General features: G+C 41.0%; 3 protein-coding genes and 2 long non-coding RNA genes across 8 annotated transcripts in view; 3 read left to right on the top strand and 2 right to left on the bottom strand.

Moving 5' to 3' along the window:
* Positions 1–23,731, top strand: part of LOC148652233 (acyl-CoA-binding domain-containing protein 6-like) — a 259,679-nt gene that overhangs the window by 83,430 nt on the left and 152,518 nt on the right. For 2 of the 3 annotated variants that reach the window (XM_088597563.1, XM_088597559.1), the window contains exon 7: positions 9,605–10,532. The exons of the other annotated variant lie outside the window; for it this stretch is intronic. The gene's annotated coding sequence lies outside the window, so the exon portion shown is untranslated. Of the gene's footprint in view, positions 1–9,604; positions 10,533–23,731 lie in introns of those variants that run through there. 3 annotated transcript variants of the gene reach the window in all.
* LOC148652238 (uncharacterized) overlaps positions 1–23,731 on the bottom strand; it is a 73,193-nt gene that overhangs the window by 412 nt on the left and 49,050 nt on the right. The gene's annotated exons all lie outside the window — the stretch shown is intronic.
* On the top strand, positions 1,286–4,109 carry LOC148652241 (uncharacterized). Its single transcript, XR_015925263.1, has 2 exons — positions 1,286–1,525; positions 1,970–4,109. It is a non-coding gene; the product is annotated as an uncharacterized LOC148652241 (long non-coding RNA).
* LOC148652240 (solute carrier family 71 member 1-like) lies at positions 5,680–9,500 on the bottom strand. 2 transcript variants are annotated; one of them, XM_088597550.1, is made up of 5 exons: positions 9,371–9,500; positions 9,177–9,289; positions 8,830–8,930; positions 7,903–8,075; positions 5,680–7,169 (listed from the first exon to the last, which is right to left on the bottom strand). In XM_088597550.1, the coding sequence occupies exons 2-5, from the start codon at positions 9,266–9,268 to the stop codon at positions 6,963–6,965; spliced, it is 573 nt and encodes a 190-aa protein (XP_088453676.1). In that variant the 5' UTR covers positions 9,269–9,289; positions 9,371–9,500; the 3' UTR covers positions 5,680–6,962. The 2 variants fall into 2 exon arrangements, with proteins under 2 accessions (XP_088453676.1, XP_088453675.1); XM_088597549.1 differs by lacking the exon at positions 9,371–9,500 and having other exon boundaries at positions 9,177–9,324.
* LOC148652239 (fibrous sheath-interacting protein 2-like) overlaps positions 13,265–23,731 on the top strand; it is a 42,403-nt gene continuing 31,936 nt past the window's right edge. Inside the window, exons 1-5 of the mRNA XM_088597589.1 lie at positions 13,265–13,378; positions 13,974–14,135; positions 14,493–14,582; positions 21,308–21,447; positions 21,784–21,871. Coding sequence (XP_088453715.1) covers positions 13,265–13,378; positions 13,974–14,135; positions 14,493–14,582; positions 21,308–21,447; positions 21,784–21,871 — 594 coding nt within the window. The remainder of the gene's footprint in view (positions 13,379–13,973; positions 14,136–14,492; positions 14,583–21,307; positions 21,448–21,783; positions 21,872–23,731) is intronic.

Genomic DNA, 23,731 nt, shown 5'->3' with positions numbered 1-23,731 from the left:
TCTCTTTCTTTCAGTTGTGTTGAGCAACTGCCTTGTTGTCATGCATGCTTGGGCTTGCTTTCATTTAGAGCTTTGCTTTGAAATCATTTATCCGGTAAATAATTCACCATTATTATAACAGCTTCTCAGCTGAGACTGGCGATACAGTAACAGCTGACAATTATACAGTTACAGGAAAGGAGCAGAGGCTCAGAAAATAAAGAATGACGCTTTGCTTCTCGTTTTCCATTCCAGCCGCCAGAGTGGGTGCTTTTGTGAACAGTGGGCCACAGACACAATAGACTGAATTTCACTGCCATTGTGCTTGTGTTGTGTTTCTTTGGTGTTATTGAGGTGTAAAGTTGTAAATGGGTATTTTTGGAATGCCACATGAGGGATATGGAAATAGGGTCTGAAAACAAAGATCTAATTTCAGATCGCTGACTGCTATAGCAATGGATTTGTTTTGATTTTTGCCCCAGAAAAGTAGAGGGGAATTTTCCCCTAGAAAGATACAGTTCCAGGCTCAACTTTATAAGATCACAGTGTCCTTACCACCACATCATGTCGTCCATTTTTGTCTTTTAACAGTTTTTCAGTTATGCCTTTGTGCTATGTTCAGTGAACTGAATTTGAGATAATGATGTCAATATAAATATACTCAACATAATGAATGCATAATGTTATTTTAATTTGTTAATTTAAAAAAAGGTGTATTGAAACACCTCTTATTCATATTCATTAATGAAACCCTATACTGACTTTAGAAGACCTTGCCACTCATTTCAGGATATTGTTAAGAAATGCATTTATTTGCATCCCAGCCTGAAGTGGTGAATGGACATTGATGTAAAGCATTTAGACATAATGCCAAAAACAATTGAAGACTTAAGTACTGTATCTAAGTCCTACTGTCATCTGAACTGTGCCATGCTTCTAAGCCTGCAAAACATTTCATGGGTATGGTAGTTCAGGCTTTGACTCTGTCTGCATTACCTTTGGAATACATCATTCCTGTGAATTTCAATTTCTATGCTGCCCAAGAATGCATTGATCTAATTTGGTGCATTATATTATGCATTATATGCACCAAATAATGATACATGTTCTTCCAACAGTCCTGTTTGTTGTGGTAATTTACAGGCAATGATTGGCAATCCACCCTGAAGCTTTTTCTATGTATTATTTCGCTTATATATTAGATATAAGCAGTTAGTCCGTTACAGTCAGTGCTAATTAGTGCTGATTTTCACAGATAGAAGCATAAACATCTTAAGTTGTAAACTAGGGCTCAGATTAAGTGAAAGCATTATGTTTGAGACTTGGTGGTCCTAAATTTGTTGTAATCTGCACTCAGTGGTGCACAAAATCACTAGACGTAGTTTTAACTAACATTTAAAATTGACATCCCTTAATGTGACCTTTACCGTTGCTGGCGCAACTCGCGTTTTATTTCCACTTCTACCAGCAGGTGGCAGTAGCCATAACAGACAGGAGTGAGATCTGCAGATACCAACTGCAAGGATTCATTGTACCAAGGCAACAGGTATTTCTTTTTTCTGTGTTGTTGTTGTTGTGTGTTCCTTGTGGATACCTATATTTTTGCTCCTTTATCTACATTTATAGTGATGCTATCCTTTTTGTAATTGTGAGTAGCTATCGGAGTAATTCTGCATTTTTGACGAGCTGACTTTTTTGTCCGTAGTTGCATTGTTTACACGTTTAGGAGTCCCAAAAAAGGAATTATTAGTCTTTGGGCATAATGTAAACGTTCTTTCCTGTGTGCTGACCTCAAACTGCGCCTCTTCAGAAGTTTTATCTGTACAGCTGATGATTTCCTGCGGTCTCTGTACCGTCCATCTCTATTTTTGGAATACGTGTGTGTGGTATTAGTTGAAATGTACAGCTCCAGCATTCAGGTCTAAGCACTAGTGTTAAAAGTCCTTAGAAATAGGGTTTCATTCTTCCTTTTCTTTTCTCCTTTCTTCAGCCTGGACAACGGCTTCCACGTTTTCTCGCAGAGCTGCACACTATGGAACATCCTGTGGTCTACATCGTCGTTGGGAAACACAATTCCGGGATGTTTTAGGACGTTTATGCACTGGTCACACCTGCACTTTACATGAAATCTGTGTTTTTATTTATGTTTTGCATGTATTGCTGCTCGATTTCGTTACGTTTTCTGTGACAATGGAATCTATTTGCACACTTCTGTGTTAATTGTTCTTTCACAAATGACGGACTGATGACTTTGCAAGCTTTTCATTTTGCTTGCCTTTTGGAAGTTTCTATCTGTGATACATCGAGAAAGACCTTTATTTTTTAACATAAACCAGGAATCTTGTATGCCTACTAAATTCTGTCTCTAATAATTTCTTCCAACGACAGATTCGTTTACAGTGGTTTTCAGGTTTACTGTGTGCAGATAGGTAATGCTCTCCGCCTTCTTTCAGCGTTTATTAAACTTGTCATGTTCATGTACTGTAACATTGTGTTTTACTCACAAGGCGTTGAAAGGCCTTTAATTCATTGTCATACCTTTGTTTTATTTTTCTTCAGACAATATGAGTTTATGCAGGATACAGGAGTATTACCCTTCGTGATGTGAATAATGTTGGTGTGCGTGGAGCCTGTTAACCATGCCTGTTGCAATTCTAAATCCTCTAAAGCTCAGAAAAATTAAGACTTCCCAAAAAGATATGCTCCTTTTCATTTGTTTTGTATGTTATGACAGTTTATTAATGCCACTAACCTGCAGGTTTGCAGGAATCCTTTATTTTGTATTTAGTTTCAGTATAATTTAGTTTCAGGCTTTATCCTTTGTGGTGTGTTTAATTTTCTCCTCTGGCTCCTCTTCTTCTTGCCATATTTTACCTATGTAATTTTGCTGACCTTGCCTCTGCTAATTAAATGGCAACCATCTTCAGCATTCTCTCATACAACTGTTGGTCAGGCTTGTATTTTAGAGGTGCTGACATTCAAATTCAAAGTAACAGGGAAATGTTAATTCCATCAAGAAAGGTAAAGAAAAGAAACACAAGGTTTCAGCTGTGGAGCCTTCTTAAGATGTGAGGGAGAGAGGGAAAGTAGCAGATAAATGAGGCGCAGGAGAAAACAAGACAGAGTAGGCACAAAGGGGTAGACAGCTGAGGGAAAATGAGCACAAAGCAGGTGAAAAACAGTGTCCAAACTCAGGTATAACAAGAGGAGATGTGTGGAAAGCCAAAATCTGCAAATGAATAATTTTGGTTTTGGGTATCTTTCTGCAATAGAAGTTCTAAAACATAAAACTGAAAGATTGTGTCTTTGATACTCACAGCTCTGACATGTTCCTTAAATGTATTAAAATTCAGACTCATATTGAAATAACCTATGGATTACAGTATTGCCAAAGCATTAATATTTAACTAAACATCGACAAATCTAGTACAATAAATCTACTAAACTAAACTATTTGGAGGTTTATTCCCCAGTAGGATTGATAGCTGTTCTGATTTTGGGGAAGTACTGTATGTTTCTCTACCAGTGTAGCAGCACGTTTCTCTCCATCTCTGCTTCTCTCTGCCAGCAGTGGGAGCACTAAACATCTTCTTGCACTACGGCTACAATTAACCATTTTATTGCATCTCAATACACAATACAAGAAAAGTCAACCATGCAGGACTCAGACAGGGTGCATGGCTCCATTTAGCATGTTGTGGAAGGAATATTACTGAATGAAAATCCATTGTTTTGGCTCATAATTCATTCATAATATAGACAAAAGCAGGCTATTTCTGGTTAACCTTACCAGATTTTACAGTACAATAAGGGTTTTTCCTTAACTTTTGCATCATACTTTGTAAATGCATAATTATCTCATCTGATTGGTACTGTACACATGTGTACAAATTATTTATTTTATTAGCCTATTTAAAGTTAAAAAAAAAGTTATGAAACTATTTTTTACAGAGAATGATGACAATGTTATGTATTTTTATTTAATCTTTTATATCAAGCCACAAAAATGTCATTTGTTTTAAGGCAATAAATGCCTTAGAAAGACAGTTATATGTTTTTAAATGTTTTTTTTTCCTGTTAACTGATTACAAATTCTTTGCACAGTATGTAAAATAAACTTTCAGATGATACTTCAAAGTTGTTCTTTTCTATTTCTCTGTGCATATCCTGCTTCTATATGTGATTATATCTAATTTCTTTGTAGCCTGAGGGATGTTACATTTACCAAAAGGATTTTTGACACTTAATAAAAATGGAAACATATTATATACAACATATTGATCTACATTTTTGAAAACCTACACCTATATTGAGCAGTAGTGCTTCATAAAATATTGAGTTCCAACATTTAAACATTAGACTCCTTTAAGCGATACACGTAAAAATGAAATATTCCAAAAAGCTGAAAGGTTTAACTACTAAAATAGAATTGTCCAATATGCACATCATAGTATTAATATTCAAATATTTTTTCCACGCTGAAAACATCCAGCATCTACACTCATTTTTTGTATCAAGACTGATTTTGCTGGACATTGCAGTTAAATACAAGCAAAGTTAATATTGTGTGAAATCTAAGGTATAGTAACATAATGTTACTTTTTACTCCACTGTGTAATTTGAGCTTTAGAATTCTGAATCCTGCAGTTTTTAGATATTCTAAGTATTGCAGTATGGTTTTAGCTTCATGTGAATTTAATAGTACTGTACTATTTATTAATACAGCTTCTAACTACTAATTAATACAGCTTCTAAACAGCTTAAACAGCTTCCTTATTGGGTATTAATAGTTGAAAGCAAATTTACAAATATGACACAAAAAAATAGAATTCAGCAGAACTCAGCTAACCTGTGATTAAGACCTTGGGTTCTTCCAGGACAAGGGAAGACAACCACTCTATTTAGTCAGCTATTGCTGTGCTTTTATATTTGCTGAATATCAGTAGAAGGAAAGAACTCTTGTACTATTTGGATTATGTTCTGGGAAAAGCAGCAGTTTGAGACTCTAGGAAAACCAATCCAACGCTGTGAAAAGCCACAACCTTTTTAATCATACACAGTACCAGTGTAATTAAAAGCAGCACCAAATTGCCTCTTTCAAACTGCTTAATCCATCTAATTAAAATCTGCTTTGAATTTCTCTTGCTTTTAGTCTGCCATGTCTTATATTTTGTATACCTGTAATTACTGTTTTCATTATAGTAGGGTATTAACACTCTCCATAAAGAGGCAGCAGGTTGCAGTTGTTGATGTGGACTAAAGGAGTGCCGGTCAGATTGAGAGAACCTTCCTCGCTCACAGACATCACTCTTCATCTGTTCATCAAGGCAGTGTTCTTGCACAGACCTGAAGCTATGCGGGGTGGTGCCACTACTCCACTGAGCCCATCACAGTATCCATTCTGGTAGTGATGAGCCCAACTAAGCTTGTGAGAGTCCTGTAGCTACTATATATTCGGCCCAATTACAGAAATATGAACACTTTTAAAAGGTTGAGGTGCACAACTCTAGTCATCAGGAACCACAATGCAACAGATTTTCCAGGCATTCTTAAATCAACAGCTGGAGACCTTGCTGGAGCAGTTATTATCCGAATGTAGAATCCTGCATCATATTTTGAGATGTCTAAAGTCAGAGCATGTTTTGAAGTTAAGAAGGGAAGGGAGTTACACAGTACTAAGATGAAATAATACATCTTGCATACATTAAAATAATCCACTTTATTGAACTTTACCTCTTTTATATTTACAACACTTAGAACTGTGTCCATGACAGTATCTTCTTGAAGGTTAAAAGAAAAACAAGGCAGTGAAGCAGTGTAATAACCACAGTACGTAACGGAAAGGAAAATAAAAACATTTGAGCTTACGATATTTTACACGCTAGTAATATCTTTCAAGGAATCATTCAAATATATTGAGCACACAAAAAAATACAATTTCAGAGAATTTCACATCTGATGTTCTATTACTTGGTACATTAGCATGTTCTTGCGAATATCCTTACTGAAAAAGGCCACTTAGAAAAATGCACGTCTTTCAAGTTGAGGCCACAAAACTCATTTCATATTCTGAGGCCCTCTAATAAATATAACAGTTCAAAAAAGGCATATTCACACCAGGTCATTATCTTGTCACTACTATGCCCTAGTTTGAACAGCATATTTTTTGGTCCTGTGCACTTTGTCTTGAGCTTCACAGTTGCATGATGCTGCACAACGCCTAGCTCTATGTTCAGATAAAGGTTCTTGAGACACAAACTACATGAGCCCCCAGCAATCCCCACCCTCTTGGTGGGCAGAAGCTTACTTGCAACTGAAACTGTGAAAATGGGAAGGTAGTCAGAAACTGAGACAGCACTGCATGCTGCAACTGCTTGATATGAACAGAAAAATGAAGATGTGTAGAACAAGCGAAGTTCCAAGTCCTTTTCACTTTTCAATGATAACAAAGCCGCAAAAGAATGAACTGTTCTTGACCCACTGCATGTTGCTTTTGCACCCAAGAGCATCTATTAAGGCCTTGTCATGTACAAGCTTAAGAGGCCACACCACTTTTTCTGTACATCATTCTGACTTTTAATAAAGTCTGTCTTGGATCAAAAGAGAAAAAGAGGTAAAGCTCTTAATGGGCTGAGTGTTCTCTAGTGAACCAATTGCACTTCAACCCATATTATCACACCGCTTCAAAGCAGGATGACTGACAAACACACTGTGTTCAGTAACATTCCAGTTCTACAAGGCACAAGTCCCTGGGTAAGCCATGCCGATGTAGAATTTATGACAAAAATGTATAAAAAATCCTCTCTAACTATATTGAATTCAATAAATAGAGTTATTGCAATAGTGCCTTTGGACAATTTTTAAATATATTACAAAATGGTACTCTTAACACTCGTGTTGAATTTCCATTACCTGGCATCTCCATAAATAAATAAAAAATGGCAGAATGATGTATCTAGAAACCGCCTGAGAAGCAACAGCGGTCATACGTTGCTGTCTTGTAAGAGTGGCTCCTTGGCCTCCCCAGGTGCCTGGGGGCTGTGGGGGTGGCTGTGGGCTGACAGATGCTTCTTCCAGGTGCTGCTCCACGGGGCCATGTTAGTGTGCTCAGGGATGAACAGCGCCACCAGAAGGGCGAGCAGCACAGCACATGCCCCAAACAGGAACGGAGGACCAGGGATTATTGAACTCTGCGTGGACAGAAATAAATCACAAAGGGACGGTAATTAAAAAGTGCAGAATGAAGCCCGCCAAACCCAGGATTTTTAGGGGTATTATATATCTTAATCTTGAGACATTCAATGTGCTATGTGAAATGAAATATCCCCTGAAGACGTCTCAGCAGCTGAAATGTTGGATTTACCCCTATTTTTCAGGCTGGGATTAACCAATACATGTCTCCTTGCAGCTAACACATACCAACTCAGCTACTCACTTGACCACAGTTTAGGTAAGACTGCACAGGGGGACCATGAGAGTGTGACCTGTACCCATACACTCCACAGACATCACATTTATAACTCCTGATACCAGCTATTAGTTGGCCAACATCAACTGCAAAAAAATGTTAGTGCCTCACTAAAAGTATCTGAAGATCAACAGCAAAATCTGCATCCAAGTGTGTTAACCTAACCATTCTTACAATGTACTGCAAGTCATGAAAGACTCCTCTGGGATACTGGCATGACAGGTAACATGTCCTGCGAAGAATGATATTCCCTTTTATAAGATAGAGACAAGTTCTATGGTTACATAGAAACTGAACATCAAAATCCTACCTGTCTGGTTTCATATTTGTTTCACCATCTCATACCATTTTGACTACATTTCACATTCCAGAGCATAATTCTGAGAGACTGACACCCAAACCTAAAGATGACGAGTTTCAATGACAATTCCATGAAGCTGGACACTGTACGTTACCTGATGATTGTGTTGAGAGTGATGTGATGATTCAGACTCAGCTCCCAGGCCACTGTTACTCACTGGGAGTTCATTAAGCTCCACATGGAATATGTAGAAAATTAACCCGTACAGCGCCGGTCCCAGGCCATTACACAGCCCTCGAATCCCAGTGATCATCCCCTGAACCACACCTATAAGAGAACGAGACCGTCAGCCTTCCACACACCATTCACAAGAAGACTTAGGTAAGCAGAAATCTAGCAGGATCACATGAAGATACGTACAGGACAAACATGTAGGGTACATTTTAGTTTATTTTAAAAAGTCTTAACCCCCAATGCTGGCATTTAGCACAGGACAAGACATGGAACAGCCCCCTGACTAAAACTGCACCTAACCTCACTGACTGACTGCAAACATGTTGTGCTTCTCTTCACTGTCTCACCAGTTCTAATGAGCAGGGAGAGCTAAGAACGCACAAGCACAGCACAAACATTAGATTAGCTAGTGCAACGATCAAGACAAGATCTTCTGCTCCAGCTCTCAAGGCCAAAAAGATTTCTGGGTTTTAGATCCCTAAAACTCCTAGTTACTGTATTAACAACTAATTACTAGCTTAAGCTAATTTAATTAGTTTCACAGGCCACTTTTTTGACAATCAAGAAACATACTGGATGCCCTCTAATCAAGCCATTACACTTAAGACTACTGAGCTCTCTCTTAGTGGATGGAGCATTGGATATTTATGAGCTTTTCAAACAGAACTGTCAAACCAAATGGGTGAAAGAATAGATCTGTCTGACTTCACGACACAGCTTTGTGGCATAACAGAGAAGTTGCAAGATTACAAGTACAAGAAATACATGGTGCTTTCATTTTCAGATGGATGACAGAAACCAACAGCTGAGTTTCTGTACAAAGCGACTTTTTTCTTGCCCTGGGTACCTTGCTGGTCTGCTTCAGCTGTCCTGGATACAAGAGCACTGACTGCTGGGAAGGTATAGCTGCATACAGTAGCTGCAACTGCACCAGCAGCCCACATCATCCTGAGGAGAAACCAAGAAGGAAAACTAGTATCAAACTAGAAATATGCATAAAACAGCGACTGTATTTCAGGTTTATAAGATTAAATGTTTGGTTTAATAGTGACAGTACCTGCTTAATAATTTTAAATAACTCAGAATAGGACTTATATTAAAGGTTCACAAATTATGCTTGATGATCTGTGACCTACAGTGTCTGTTAGGAAAAGCTCCTGGGTTTTCTACTCCTACAGAATACAAGGCACATACCAGGGTTCTGATCCAAAGCCGTACCAAGCAAGTTGCAGAATCTGGAAGCCCAGGCCAAGTAAAATAGTGTTCTTGTTCCCAATGGACCGCATCAGTAAACTCAAGACTACAGTCTGTGAAGCTAAAGAGGCAAGAAATCAATACTTTTTTACCTTGTTGAGCCACATGTTTGCAGAGAAAACCTCATGTTTTACCTGTGTTTCAGTGTTACTGCTCTGTGAGGAATGCTAAACTGAAGCCATGATTTCATTAAAGGGAACCTCTTATTGCATCCACCCCTGAGAGGGGGGAGAAATACACATTCACTTGTTCTCAGTTTCAGTTTGACGTTTTGGTAGCTACTGTAGTGCACTTCCTGTTTTTGGTTGGGTAGAAAGTGTGCCTGGGACAGATTCTAACATAGAACCTGTGACACTGTTCCATTTCAGATCTCTATTCAGGTTTGCTGGTTAACTATTTAGGAGACGACTTCTTTGCCAAAAGCTGGGGGAAGCTTCATCAGCCTCTGCCGTCAAATTGCTCTGTGGCGCACAAGGTGTACAACGTGAAGACTATGCAGCTGCCAGAGGCCAGGCCTTTCAGCATCATGGTGGACCACTCCAAGTGGTGTGTGACGAAGGGTGGGGGTCAGCACTGGACCTGCATCGCGGACACGAACCGAGAGATCGGTCAAACGAGAAGAGGAGGCGGGGCTGTGTGCACAAGCAGGCCTGGAGTGTGGAAGGCCTTCCTCACAGTAGTTGACACATTTGAGGACTGCCAGTAACACGTGGCTGGCAGAAATAGACAAAGGGCTGTTTTTCAAAAGATACTGCATAGTTTTTCCAAGTCAAAGCAAATGGTGGTAAGTAATATGTAAGAAAACTCTGCAGTAGCTCAAGTAGGTAGTGCGTCAACACGCATAGGCTGCAGAGGAACAAGTAAAGGTTTATTCCATGCTGAAAAGAGAAGAAAAGAAACTCAATGTTTCAGCTGTAGAGTCTTCTTCAGGTGTCAGTTCTTGTTTCTTTTCTTCTCTTTTCAGCATGGAATAAACCTTTACTTGTTCTTAAACTATTCAGTACTGACCTTAATAGCAAAAGTGAAATGTATTTAGAAAGGATATTTATCATGAGAAAGTCATGCATCTAAAAAAACATTTTTTAAATGAAGTACTGAATATATGACCCTCACTGTTGCTTAAGATCCAAAAGTCAGGAAACAACTTTGAACCTATACAGTCAAAGCCTAAAGTGGAGGGGGGGAAAAAAGTCAAATTATTTTTGCTGAGGCGATATACAATTATTTCAAATCATAAAAGTACATTCTGTTTGTGTTTCTTTAAAGGCTTGTTTGTAATAAAAGTGCTGGATCTGACCTGCCTTCAATTATTCCTGTGGCCCCATTAGGCAGTTCGTATCAAGCACATTATATTGATACTAGTATTCCTGTTCGGCACATATCTGCGACTTCTGTTTCTGTGGATGCGGCTAAAGGGTTTGTTTATCAGGAGTACTGACATCGCGCAGTTTAATAATGGAATGGTTATGCTGTATTTTGATTTTATGACTCAAATCCGACTCCTTGGAGTTAACAGTATACACCCATGGATAGGTATATCCAACTACACGTGTGTATTAGCTTTCAACGCTACACTTTTCTCAAAATATGGCAAATCCAAGTGATCTCCAGTGTCTTTTAAACATAATCATTCAGTTTGTTTTCACAGCAGTTTTGTAATAAATTAATAGTGTAATGCTGACAGCACTTTACACAGAAACCACGCAATGGATGAATATTAAATATATATTTTTACTAGCTAAATCAATAACACCACAGACTACGTATTCCAAAACACAAGACAACCTATGCTTTTCAGAACAGGTGGTTAAGGTTAAATAAAAACAATCACCACATTTTCATATACAGTACAGTTACTACATTATTGATCAACTTGAAGCATTGGATTTTATGACTGTTTACTCTGTGGAGCTGTCCACTTTGACTGGCTTTGTAATAGGCCTGTACAGTTTAAAAGAGAGAGTTTATGGTCACATTTCTATAAAGAATAAGGTTACAGTGCCGTGCTGGTGTTTCGACCTGGTAAGAATATCTTAATTCTATTAAACCTTCCAGCATTCCTTAATGATTTACTGATTTTTAAGTCAAAGGCCATATGCCTAGCTGAAGTTAAAAAATATCTGAGGAACTTAAACCATTATCAAGATGGCACTTGAAAAAATAGGAATGTCTCTAATGTTGGGTAGTATTGAGTTTCCCCTTGAAGTCTTGATTTTCTGACCTGCTCAATGCCTATGACCTCACAGTGATGTCACTCACAGTCGTGTTCTTCTCCAGTGGGTAATCTCTCTTTATAAGCTCAAAGCATGTCAAGTGGGAAAAGACTCTCTCATGAGTATGCCAGAGGAGTGTGTGCACATTTCCTCACCCTGTTTCAATTGTGTCATTTTAACCTTTGCTAATCCGATAGGTAAATATTAACGCACATATAACCGTGCCCCGGAATGTAGACAGTGGAAACTGAAAAATGAACTTTTCATGGCACAATTTACCATTCTAGACTATTTTAGACAATAGTCTAGTTTTTATATAAATAAAGGTAAATGTAAAGGTGCTTTTTTTCCTGCACGAAACTGTCTTTCATAATGTAATATTATGCTGTGGATTAAAAACAAAAGATTCTTTAAGTATAAGTTGTTATAATTAGATGCCATTGTATGCTATATTCGTTTATAGCAGTGCAGATGGGTAGCTGTGTCAGCATGCGTAGTCTGTAAAGGAACAATAGGTTTATCCCATGCTGAAAAGAGAACCGAGAAAACACAAAGTTTCGGCTGTGAAGCCTTCTTCAGGTGTGTCTCACAGACCTTAAGAAGGCTTCACAGTCAAAACATCATATTAGTTTATAGCTGTATATTTAATTTGTAAAAAGACGTTTTTGAGCAAAAAAATATGTATTTCTAATATCACACTTAAAGAGGGAGTAGAAACTCCATTGAAACAGATGCCCACAGCCACAATTTAACGGCAGCTGATTGTCAGAGCCACCTGAGAAGTGACAGAGAAAAGCCTAATTTCGCAGGGAAATGGTTGTTCTCTTTGAAAGATTCAATTGAATATATGGAATTAATATTCTGTTTGAATGTATCTCATGAATGCTGTTAAATGATAGTACCTACACAGTACTAACTACATGCTTCAAGACTAACATTGAGCAAATTAAATTCTAGAGGCTAAATACTGTATGCAGTACAGTGGGAAATATTGAATTGTTTTGGGAAATAAAAGACAAATTATATTTACAGTGACTACTGTTCAGGGGATAAAGTGAGCTCCTGAAGTGATTATCCAGAAATAACTAATTTATATACCATAAATATAGTGTTGCCAAAGCAGGACAGTTTAGTCCAAAAACCTACTGTTCCCCCTAGTGGAAATATAATGTTTGTACCGCTTCCCTTGTGCTACAAGAATATTTGCCAGTATTAAATGATCATAATGTATCTCTTCCAGGCTAAAATAAGGTCACTAGTCACTAGTCAGCTAGTAATAATAATAATTAATAATTGCTTACACTTATATAGTGCTTTTCTGGACACTCCACTCAAAGCACTTTACAGGTAATAGGGACTCCCTTCCACCACCACCAATGTGCAGTATACACCTGGATGATGCGGGGGGGGGGGTTGATAGTTTTGGGTGTAAGCAGAGCTAACTTCTTGGGGCTCATTGATCAAATGGCTATATACAGATGGCCAGGTGTAAGATTGCTCTAGAACATTCTAGATTTTCTAGAATTGTTATGTTCTAGATCCACCTCCTCAGTCTGAGGCTCGGCTAGGCCAGTTTTGACATGCCATGTGTCTTCTCTGAACTGTGTGGTAATTAACAATGATTGCAATAGCATCTTTGATCTATGCAAAGTCAACATTGTCCTTGATACCTGCTGTTGCCCCCACACCCATTTTATTTCACTCTGTGACAGATGAAATCATTTCTGCCATCAGCTCTGCTTGTTTTTTCTGGCGTTTTGGCTGTGGTTCTGTGAGGTACGATAGCTATGTTCTGTGTTTCAGGGCTGCTACACCATGCTGTATGCACTGCAGGGAGAGCAGCAGCTGTTGGAGAGACCTGTCGGCACTAAACTGCCGTTAATCCCAGGGTCTAAACCTCAATTTTGCAGGACTGCTCTTTCAGAGAAAGTAAGTGTAACCTAAAATGAAAAGCATGAATACATTTATTCTTATTTAAATCCAAACATTTAAATTGTAAAAAATGACATGTTTATTCATGGTTTTCTTTCTTTTTAGGGGTAAACCAACATGTAAAATTGTATAATATGAAATGATACCTGGGACACATTAACACATTTCTGTGTGTGTTAGTATAATGTGGTTGCTGTAATGATTAAACTGTAAGCAAACTGTCTTCCCTTGACATCTTTGTGCATATAACATCAGGAGTAAGGTTATATATTTTTCTAGACGCAGTATATTGATCACATTATTGAAATTCAGCTGTACTGTATGCCTTAAAGCTTATTGTGCTTACTGTCTTTTTGCAATGTAGTCATTTTTAGTTGGCTACAATGACTGAGAAATTGGAATTTGATTTTCAAAAACGTAGAAAAAAATGATAACAGCGATTCTGGAGTAGTCTTCCAAGAAACTGGCGACAGCCTTCGGAGGGGGGAGAAAAAAAACATTCTCATTTTTATGTTCAGAAACATAGGGGGATACATATCTGTGTTTACCTATACATATCATGTTTTAATAAAATACTTACCTTCTATTTCAGCTGCACCAGTCATCTCCTGACTTCACTCTGACTGATCCCCACGGTTTCCTTTTGGATTCGAAGTACAACAGCCTCCATGACCCCCACCTGCGCACCTATTACCATCGCAAGGGCATGCAGGAGTCTCTGCAGAACAGAGGCTTAATCAATGAGCAGAAGAAAGTAAGGCTGTTTGGAGTTTGTGCAAAGAATGAGGCTTTTTTGGTATGGTGAAGGAGTGAGGTGTTGTCAAAAAAAATAGACCAGGTTCTAGCTCATTTAGCTGTAATAGTTTCCAGTAGCGTGATTTAACTCATGTCTGCACTCCAGCATAGATCTATTCGGTGGGCAGGCCTTTGGTTGTAATCAAAGCATGTAATAGTAGATGTAATCAAAGCAGGCCTATGGTTTGTGCTAAAGTCCTTATGCTCAATAAATATTCAAACACAGAGTACTTGACTGTGCTCTAGATTTGTAAAATAAAAATAAAAACATTTAACCTCCTAGACAGTACTTGAAACATGTTTTGTCTGTTTTCAGGTCCTCTGCTCTTTGAAAGAATACAATCAATATCATAACTACCTTAGCAATGTGAAGTTGCAGTATGACAAAAATTATGTGACTAAACAGGTAAGTGTGATGTTTTTAAACAACCGTCCATCTGATTCTGACTCTTCATCATAGACTTCTGCCTTTATCCAGCCCGCAATCAGTAACGTTTCTGGATGAAGGCTTCCATAATGTTACGATCCCTGCCTCTCGGCAACGGAGGAGGCAGAAGTAGGTGTAGCCCCTATCCATCAGTTCACCTATCAGTTTTCCCATTCACCACCACACTCCCGTCTCATCCTAGTTAAACACCTGTCCTTCCCTACCTCGTTGCTCAGTATTGGTTTTCCCTATCGAGCTTCCTGGTTGCGCTTCTTCTACTCTGTGTTTGTCTTGGATTTCGGCTTACGGTTTTTCCCTTTGGACTTCGGCTTTTCGGATCTCGACTTGGATTGGTACTTTCGCTCTGTCTTGGATTACTGGCTACCTCTGGATTCTCGGATTGCTCTACGGACTACGACTTCGGATCACACTTCGGCTTCGGTACACATTCCCTTTCGGATATCTTGCTCCCCCTGGACTCTCGGCTCGTTCCTACGATTACGGTTTGCTTTTGGTTTACGACTTGGCTTTGTTCGCTCCTGCAAGTGGGTTCACTCACTAGTTCGGTCCCTATTACCGAACTCGTAACAGAATACTGAGCCATTTAACATGGACCCAGCGGAGCAACAGGAGATTCGCACGGCTTTGGATCAGCACGGACAAGCCTTACTCCAGCTCCAGGCTTCTGTCCAACAGATCTCTGCGCACCTGTCTGCAATGCCGCCCATCGGCAATCTAGGAAGCAACGCTGGAGCTGCCGCTTCGGCTCCACCCCCGCCAGCTGCTACACCTGCCCCTCGGCCTCTTCCACTAACTCCACCTGACAGGTTTGACGGCAACCCTACGAAATGTCGGGGCTTCTTAGCACAGTGTGCGCTGGTTTTCAGGCTCCATCCGGAAACCTTTTTTTCTCCTCAGGACAAGATCGCCTTCATAGTTTCACTGCTAACCGGCCGCGCTTTGGAATGGGCTACTGCTCTGCTTGATCACAAGGCTCCTGAAATTCAGGATTATGATCTCTTTTTAGGAAAATTTAAGGGGGTTTTTTGTTATCCTGTAGTTGGTCAAGACTCTGCCTTCCGCCTCTCCTCCATCCGCCAGGGCTGCCGGGCTGTACAAGACTATCCTATAGATTTTCAAGTAGCAGCAGCGGAGACTCACTGGAACAACGAGGTCCTAATTTTTTTTTTCCGTCAAGGACTCAGTGAAGAAATAAAGGATCGTCTGGTAAATATGCCGCAATTGGGCAGTACCTTGGAAGAAGTAATTTCACGAGTATTGGAATTGGATATCAGAATTCGTCAAAGGAGTGCTGAAAGATCTCGGACCTCAATATTAAAGGCTCCTCGGCTTTCTTCTATCAGATCTTTCGACTCAGATCAACCTAGGGAAGTAGCCCGAACCCAGTTAACCCCTGAAGAACGAGAGAGGCGCCAACGAGAGGGTCGCTGCATGTACTGTGGGAAATTAGGACACTTTAAAGCGGCCTGCCCTGCCTCATACTCGTCCTTGAGGCGCAGCCCACCTTCTCAAGTTCCTAAGGTGAGTGAGATTTCTCAATCCCCTCAGTTTTCCTCTGGATTTTTTATTCGTTCTACACTATTCTGGGGTAATGAAAGGAGACCTCTTCTAGCTTTTATAGACTCAGGGGCGGCAGGAAACTTTATTGATGCCTCCATCGCTCAAACGTGGAAATTACCCTTGACCCTAGTGACTACACCACTTCGTGTTCAATCGATCGACGGCTCCCCCGTATCTCCAGGACTCATTAGATGGCAAACTGAAATTATAAGTTTGCAGATTGGCGCCACCCATGTGGAAGACATCTGGTTTTATCTCCTTGAGACCCCAACACATCCTCTGGTGTTGGGCTTTCCTTGGCTACAACAGCATGACCCTAACATTTCTTGGTCCTGAAAAGAAATTTTAGCTTGGGGACCGAGATGTATTAAAGACTGCTGTCGTCTACCAGTACGAATTGCACTCACGGCGGCATCCCCTTCAGGGGTTCCTACCATACCCCCTCAATATTCCGATCTACAGGAAGCCTTTAATGAGCAGGAGGCCTTGACCCTCCCACCTCATCGACCTTATGATTGTGCCATTGACCTTCTGCCAGGTACTATCCCTCCTAAAGGTCGTATTTTTCCGCTCTCCAGTTCTGAGTCTGAGGCCCTGAAAGTCTACATACAGGATTCTCTGAAAGCTGGACTTATACGTCCATCCACTTCACCAGCATGTGCCAGTTTTTTTTCGTGGAAAAGAAGGATGGTGGGCTTCGTCCCTGCATCGACTATCGTGGTCTCAATGAGATCACAATCAAGAATCGGTACCCTTTGCCTCTAATTCCAGCAGCACTTGAGTCGGTGCATGGAGCCAAAGTCTTCACCAAACTGGATTTACGAAAGGCCTATAATCTAATCCGCATTCGGGAAGGGGATGAGTGGAAGACGGCCTTTATGACTACCCATGGACATTACGAATATTTGGTCATGCCCTTTGGTTTGGTTAATGCCCCAGCGGTGTTTCAGTCTTTTATTAATGACATCTTTCGTGATCTACTACAAAGATTTGTCTTGGTCTATCTAGATGACATTCTAATTTTTTCTGATTCCTTCCAGGATCATGTTCTCCACGTCAGAGAAGTACTCTCCCGGCTCATCAAGAATAAACTATATGTCAAACTGGAGAAGTGTACCTTCCATGCTTCAAGGATTCATTTTTTAGGTTATGTCATCTCTCCAGAGGGTGTGGAAATGGATTCGAGTAAAGTCTCGGCGATTACCGATTGGCCCACACCCAAGAACCTCAAACACATTCAACGATTTCTCGGCTTTGATAATTTTTACAGGAAGTTTATTCGAAACTTCAGCTCGGTGGTCACTCCCATAACCTCCTTGACCCGTAAAGGACCAAGACAAGGCAAATGGACCCCTCAAGCCGAAGAAGCATTTCAGCTTCTGAAACACCTGTTCACAACAGCCCCCATCCTAAAACACCCTGATCCAACTTTGCCTTTTGTAGTCGAAGTGGATGCCTCTGGCCATGGTGTGGGGGCTGTTCTCTCTCAGCGTCATGGAGAAAAACAGATTCTTCACCCCTGCGCCTTCTTCTCCAAGAAGTTATCCCCTGCCCAAATGAACTATGATGTGGGTAACCGTGAGCTCTTGGCCATTAAGCTGGCATTGGAGGAATGGAGGCACTGGTTAGAGGGTGCTCATCACCCTTTTTTGATTTACACAGATCACAAAAACCTGGAGTACCTGCAGTCGGCCAAACGTCTTTGTCCTCGCCAGGCTAGGTGGTCCCTTTTTTTTTCCAGGTTTAATTTTTTGATCACCTATACTCCAGGTTCTAAGAACGTCAAAGCAGACGCCCTCTCGCGGATCCATGACCCCCCTGAGGCCGAATTGACCCTAGAACCCATCATTCCATCTGGTAAGTTCCTGGCTGCGGTAAGATGGGACATTGAGGTGATTGTCCGACGAGCCTTGGTTGGGCAGACGGTACCTCCTCAGTGTCCTCAGGACAAGTTATTTGTCTCTCATCCCGTCCGATCGGCAGTTTTACAATGGGGTCATGACTCCCGCTTCGCTGGACACCCTGGAGTCCACCGTACCTTGGATTTCATCTCCAGAGACTTCTGGTGGCCAACTATGGCTAAGGATACCAAGGAGTATGTCCAGGCCTGCGCTATCTGTTCCCAAATGAAGTCTTCCCGAATGAAGGCAGCGGGTCTACTTCAACCCTTACCCATCCCGGATCGTCCTTGGACCCACCTCTCAGTAGATTTTGTTACTGACCTTCCACCCAGCCATGGACACACAACTATTATGGTAGTGGTAGACCGTTTCTCCAAATCTGCTCATTTTATTCCCCTACCATCTTTACCTACAGCTCGAGAACTAGCAGAATTGTTTGTACAGCATATCTTCCGATTGCATGGCATCCCTAAGGATATTGTTTCTGATAGGGGCCCTCAGTTTGTCTCCCGGTTTTGGAGGGCCTTCTGTAAGTCACTGGGCGCCTCAGTCTCACTTACCTCGGCTTACCACCCTCAGGCCAACGGTCAGACAGAACGCATAAATCAGGAACTGCTGACCTATTTACGAACTTATATCTCCTCTACCCATGATAATTGGGTGTCCTTGCTCCTATGGGCTGAGTATGCACACAACTCATTGTATACTACTTCTACTGGCATGTCTCCCTTTAAGTGTGCCTTAGGTTATCAGCCTCCTCTGATCCCTGACTCCCACCCCAGCACAGAGGTCCCTTCGGTTCAGGACTATATCTCTAACCTGAAGACCTTCTGGAGGAAGGCCAAAGCCACCCTTCTTCGCACCTCAGCTCAGCAGAAGAAGGTAACTGATCGGCGCCGTCGGATCCCACCCAGACTTCGACGCGGTCAGTTTGTTTGGTTATCCACTCGTAACCTTCCTCTTAAGCAACCTTCTGGCAACCTTGCTCCCAGGTACATTGGTTCTTTTCGTGTCCTCGCCCAGATTACCCCTGTAATTTACAGACTGGCCTTGCCTCCTACCCTTCGGATCCATCCTACTTTCCATGTTTCCCTCCTTAAACCCTTTCACAGATCCACCCTGTCTAAACCACAACAAAAACCCCCACCGCCTCGAGTGATTGATGGACTCCCTGCTTACACGGTCAATAAAATCCTGGATTCCCGATGGTCTCGTGGAGCCCTACAATATCTCGTCGATTGGGAAGGCTACGGTCCGGAGGAGCGCTCGTGGGTTTCGGAGAAGGATACTCTGGACCCCAATCTCATCAAAGACTTCCACCTTAACTTCCGGATCGTCCCGTTAGGGCGTCAGGAGCCGCCCGTAGAGGGGGGGGTAATGTTACGATCCCTGCCTCTCGGCAACGGAGGAGGCAGAAGTAGGTGTAGCCCCTATCCATCAGTTCACCTATCAGTTTTCCCATTCACCACCACACTCCCGTCTCATCCTACTTAAACACCTGTCCTTCCCTACCTCGTTGCTCAGTATTGGTTTTCCCTATCGAGCTTCCTGGTTGCGGTTCTTCTACTCTGTGTTTGTCTTGGATTTCGGCTTACGGTTTTTCCCTTTGGACTTCGGCTTTTCGGATCTCCACTTGGATTGGTACTTTCGCTCTGTCTTGGATTACTGGCTACCTCTGGATTCTCGGATTGCTCTACGGACTACGACTTCGGATCACACTTCGGCTTCGGTACACGTTCCCTTTCGGATATCTTGCTCCCCCTGGACTCTCGGCTCGTTCCTACGATTACGGTTTGCTTTTGGTTTACGACTTGGCTTTGTTCGCTCCTGCAAGTGGGTTCACTCACTAGTTCGGTCCCTATTACCGAACTCGTAACACATAAGATCTCTCCATTATGCACTTTTGAATATACTGCTGTCATCATGTCATCTTCAAGGAAGTCTCTACCTTGACTGTGTTTGTATTCTAAGGATCAATTTCAATGTTTTCTTTCAGTTTCTTCTCTAATTGCTATGAATCTCATTTCTGTTTTAGTGTTTTGACGCTGATGATGTTGTTGCTTATGTTTGTCACTGCTCTAGCCTATTTTAGCTTCTTCTTGTTAGTTCAGCCATACTGTACATCTTTTCATGCTACGTTGTGTTGTTTATAGCCCATATAGTCCTTTCTGCATGCAGAATATGGGTTTCATATCATAAGAAAAGTTATGAATGAGAGGAAGCTCTTAAGCCTGTTTGGTAATTACTTGTTAATTGGTCTGTGAGTCTCATCCAGCTGTTTCTTGAAAGAAGTCAGCGTTCAACAAGCAGACTTGACTGTGAGGATTTTGAATATTTGAAACAGGTCGCCTTGTAGTCTTCTCTGTTCACGATAACAGAGTTAAAAAAAGATAGTTTTTTTATTCATTGAGGCTGGGCAATATATCTGGATGTTTTTCTTTGTGGTAAACCACTAATTGTACCACCCGAATCGGAGCATTCACTGCTTATCTGTACTGCTCTGTAGACTTTAATCCATTTTCAGTGCAAACAAATGTATTTTTCCAAACACATGTTAATACAGGCAGCTTTTGTGTGTAGTCCAAAACAGAATTTATAAGTCTTCTTTGCCAGACAAGGCTGAAAAATGACTTGAACTTCCATCCATCCCTTTCCATCCACGTCATCTAATCTAACCGCCTCATCTAAGGGCTGCAGGGAGCCGGGGCCTATCCCAGAAAGCAACGGGCTTAAGGCGATATACACCCTTGACCAGAATTTAGTCCATTGCAAGACACACACAGACACAAATTCACTCTAGAACCAATTTTCCTAGAAACCTTTTTTTCTACCAGTATAGTATGGCTTTGGACTGTGGGAGCAAACCAGAGCAAACCGTGAAAAACCCATGTGAATATGGGGAGACCATACAAACTCCACACAGACAAATCACCTCAGGCTCAGAATAGAGCCCCTGGCACCAGTGTTGCGAGATAACAAGGTTAACCACTGTATCCAAGATATACATCTTAAATTGAAATGTTTAGATCAACAAACTACAGTAGCTCAGCCTTCACTCTTATACATATGCAAACACATTCTATCGGTGTGAGTTCAAATTAAAAATCTAATGGAAAAAGTCAGTGTTGGTTTTGAAGTGCACACTCGGCTATAATAGTGCTTAGGAGAACCTTGCAATGAAGGGAGTGTGGCACTCTATTAAAAGGCTGTGCTGGCTTTCAGAAAACAATAGTGAAGAATTTCTTGGAGCTCCAGGAGCAGAACGAGATTCCCAGGGATATCAGCTTCACCGATGTGAGGGAATGGCTCCTTGAGGAAGGATCCAAGAATATTTCAGACCAGTTTATGGCTAACAGAGACAGGTAATAACAGACGGGAGCTCCTCACTCTTTAACAGCAAGTTCCTGCCTTTTGGATTCCTGATTTGTTGTATTTGTATCACATTTTTTTTTGTTTCGCTGTAAATATGTGTAAATATTTTACTGTTATGTTTAAACATTAGATGTCAAGAATACAACTGTAAGTAAAGGTTTGCCTTAAGTTAATTAATTGTGCAAGCAAGTGGAAGTCTTGACTGAGTCAAAGTTTTCCAAAAGATGAACATTTGCTCTACGGAAATACCACATTCACAAATTCCTCTGCTGCTGTCTGACATTGCCTTGTGGATTAAGCTTTCTTTGCTGTTGTTGTTTATGAAGGCACCAGGCAGGAGCTCCGAAAACAGAGGAGATATGCAGTGGTGAAATACAGCGTATGAAAGGTCTGCAGTACAGCAGACAGGCTGAGGTATGAGAATACAGTTTGATTTATTTTGACCCAGGGCTGCTCCTGGTCATCACCTGGATGGGAGATCTTTAATAGCTGGTTTCCTTCTGCATCTTAAACTGATAAGAGACATTTATATCCACTCTGGCAAGTGACCCTGTGACACCTCTGTAAATACAGCTTGATTGGGGAGCAAGCAAAAGATAACAGGATCTCTAGCATAACTGTTTTAAAAGATGTTGTGTTTCTGACAAGTAATTAAGCATTTATGTTGCAAAATGCTCATTAAAAAATTTATCTCACCTTATACTGTATATGCCTCTTCAAGCCGAACAGATTTCTGCAGAGTGGATACCCTTAGTGAATCATGTTACTGTATCGTCACACTTAGACTTCAGACACTTTTCATACGCTTTTATGAATCTTACATTCCACACTGTAGCTTAACTCACTTTTGAAACACAAAGTTTATTCACCCCTCTCATTGATTTATCAGCTTTCAAATCACCAGCATTATCAATATACAGTATATAGCTTCATCGGTTTTCTACATCAGCTTAATCATGTTTCTTGTTTTTTTTTTCACATTTTCACTGTACATTGCTGTATGGTACGTTATTTTCCCAGTTATTTTGTCTTTGGGCTTCCCAGACCACATTCAGCTGCTGAATGCTCCTAATATGCTGAAAAATGCCCAAAGGCCTCATTTGCTAGATTGTAAAAAGGGGAGAGATTCAGCTCCACATGATCTAACAGATTCCTCAATATTTACTGTACCACCTATAAGCAGGTGACATATATAAATATAAATGTCTAGTAGCGTAGCTGTTCTGTTTCTCATCAGCTTTGCCTTTTCACTGATGGCTCTACAGATGTTGAAAATCAGAGAAAGGGCTTTACAGATGAGAATAGAGGAAGATTCCCGGAGGGAGGCGCGACAGGCCCAGCTGAAGAAACAGACCAGAGCTAGAAGGCACATAAAGGTACTGGAGTAATGAATGTTTGGATTCATCCTCTTAAGGTGAACTTTTCTTCATGCAAATTCCGGACTTGACACTGACCTTGCAGCTATATTTTGTTGTATTTCCAAGATGACCACCTATAGGTTTAAATTAATAACCTAAACTAATACCTTTTGGATCCTCGGTGACCACAATGAGCATGGTATGTTGGCACCTCTTATATTGTGCATCTACTCTAGGGTGGTTATGCCAAGATATGCTACAGAGGTGACAAAACACCATATTCTGGTAGTGTTTGGTGCCTCCAATTCATGGTTATAGCACTGCATCTCCAAAGCCCATGGTTTATCTCCAGCCTTGGGCACCTCCCTGTGTGGCATTTATTCTGCGTGTTGTGGGTTTTAATTCCAAGTAACATCCCAGAGACATGCTGCTTTGCATAATTGGCTGTTCTAAAGTATCCCTCAGGGGTATCTCCCCAAGAGGATCCAAGAGGGTGGTTGATGATCTCTCCTCTTCATTACCTAAGCATTAGAGGAGAGACATTGCTGCTTCAATCTCTTATACCCAGCCTGCAAGGTTCTGAACTACACACAGAGTCTTTCATCCAAGTAATGTCGGACCCAGCCTTTCTTCTTCTGAGCTCTGACCAGACCCAGCTTCCCAGCTTCAGGGTGCTGTAGATTGAGATGAGATTGGAGTCTCCTGTAGTGACCTTATGGACGGGAAGTTTTCTACTAGCAACAAGATGTTCAACAATGAGATGGACCTTTTCATCTTTTGTTGAGAGGCTTTCCTTTTTCATTAAAGAATAGCCACTTGTGAAAGGTTTTCTGTCATTCTCAGGCATTTGAATTCTATAAAAGGAAGGTTGCTCTCCAGCAGCAAAAGCTAAATGAGAGTTTACAGGAAAGGAAGG

The sequence above is a fragment of the Lepisosteus platostomus genome, chromosome 11 (assembly GCF_059453375.1).
Source record: "Lepisosteus platostomus isolate fLepPlt1 chromosome 11, fLepPlt1.hap1, whole genome shotgun sequence".
NCBI lineage: Eukaryota > Metazoa > Chordata > Actinopteri > Semionotiformes > Lepisosteidae > Lepisosteus > Lepisosteus platostomus.
The sequence above is the reverse complement of the archived record's forward strand: the minus strand, read 5'-3'. Positions and strand labels throughout refer to the sequence as shown.

What these genes read in the sequence shown, in the direction of transcription:
- LOC148652240 (XM_088597550.1), bottom strand. Translation starts at nt 9,268, where the DNA reads ATGCGGTCCATTGGGAACAAGAACACTATTTTACTTGGCCTGGGCTTC. An exon ending in GGCTTTGGATCAGAACCCTG is followed by an intron (nt 8,931 to 9,176) that starts GTATGTGCCTTG and finishes GTTTCTCCTCAG; the next exon opens with GATGATGTGGGCTGCTGGTG. An exon ending in AGCTGAAGCAGACCAGCAAG is followed by an intron (nt 8,076 to 8,829) that starts GTACCCAGGGCA and finishes GTTCTCTTATAG; the next exon opens with GTGTGGTTCAGGGGATGATC.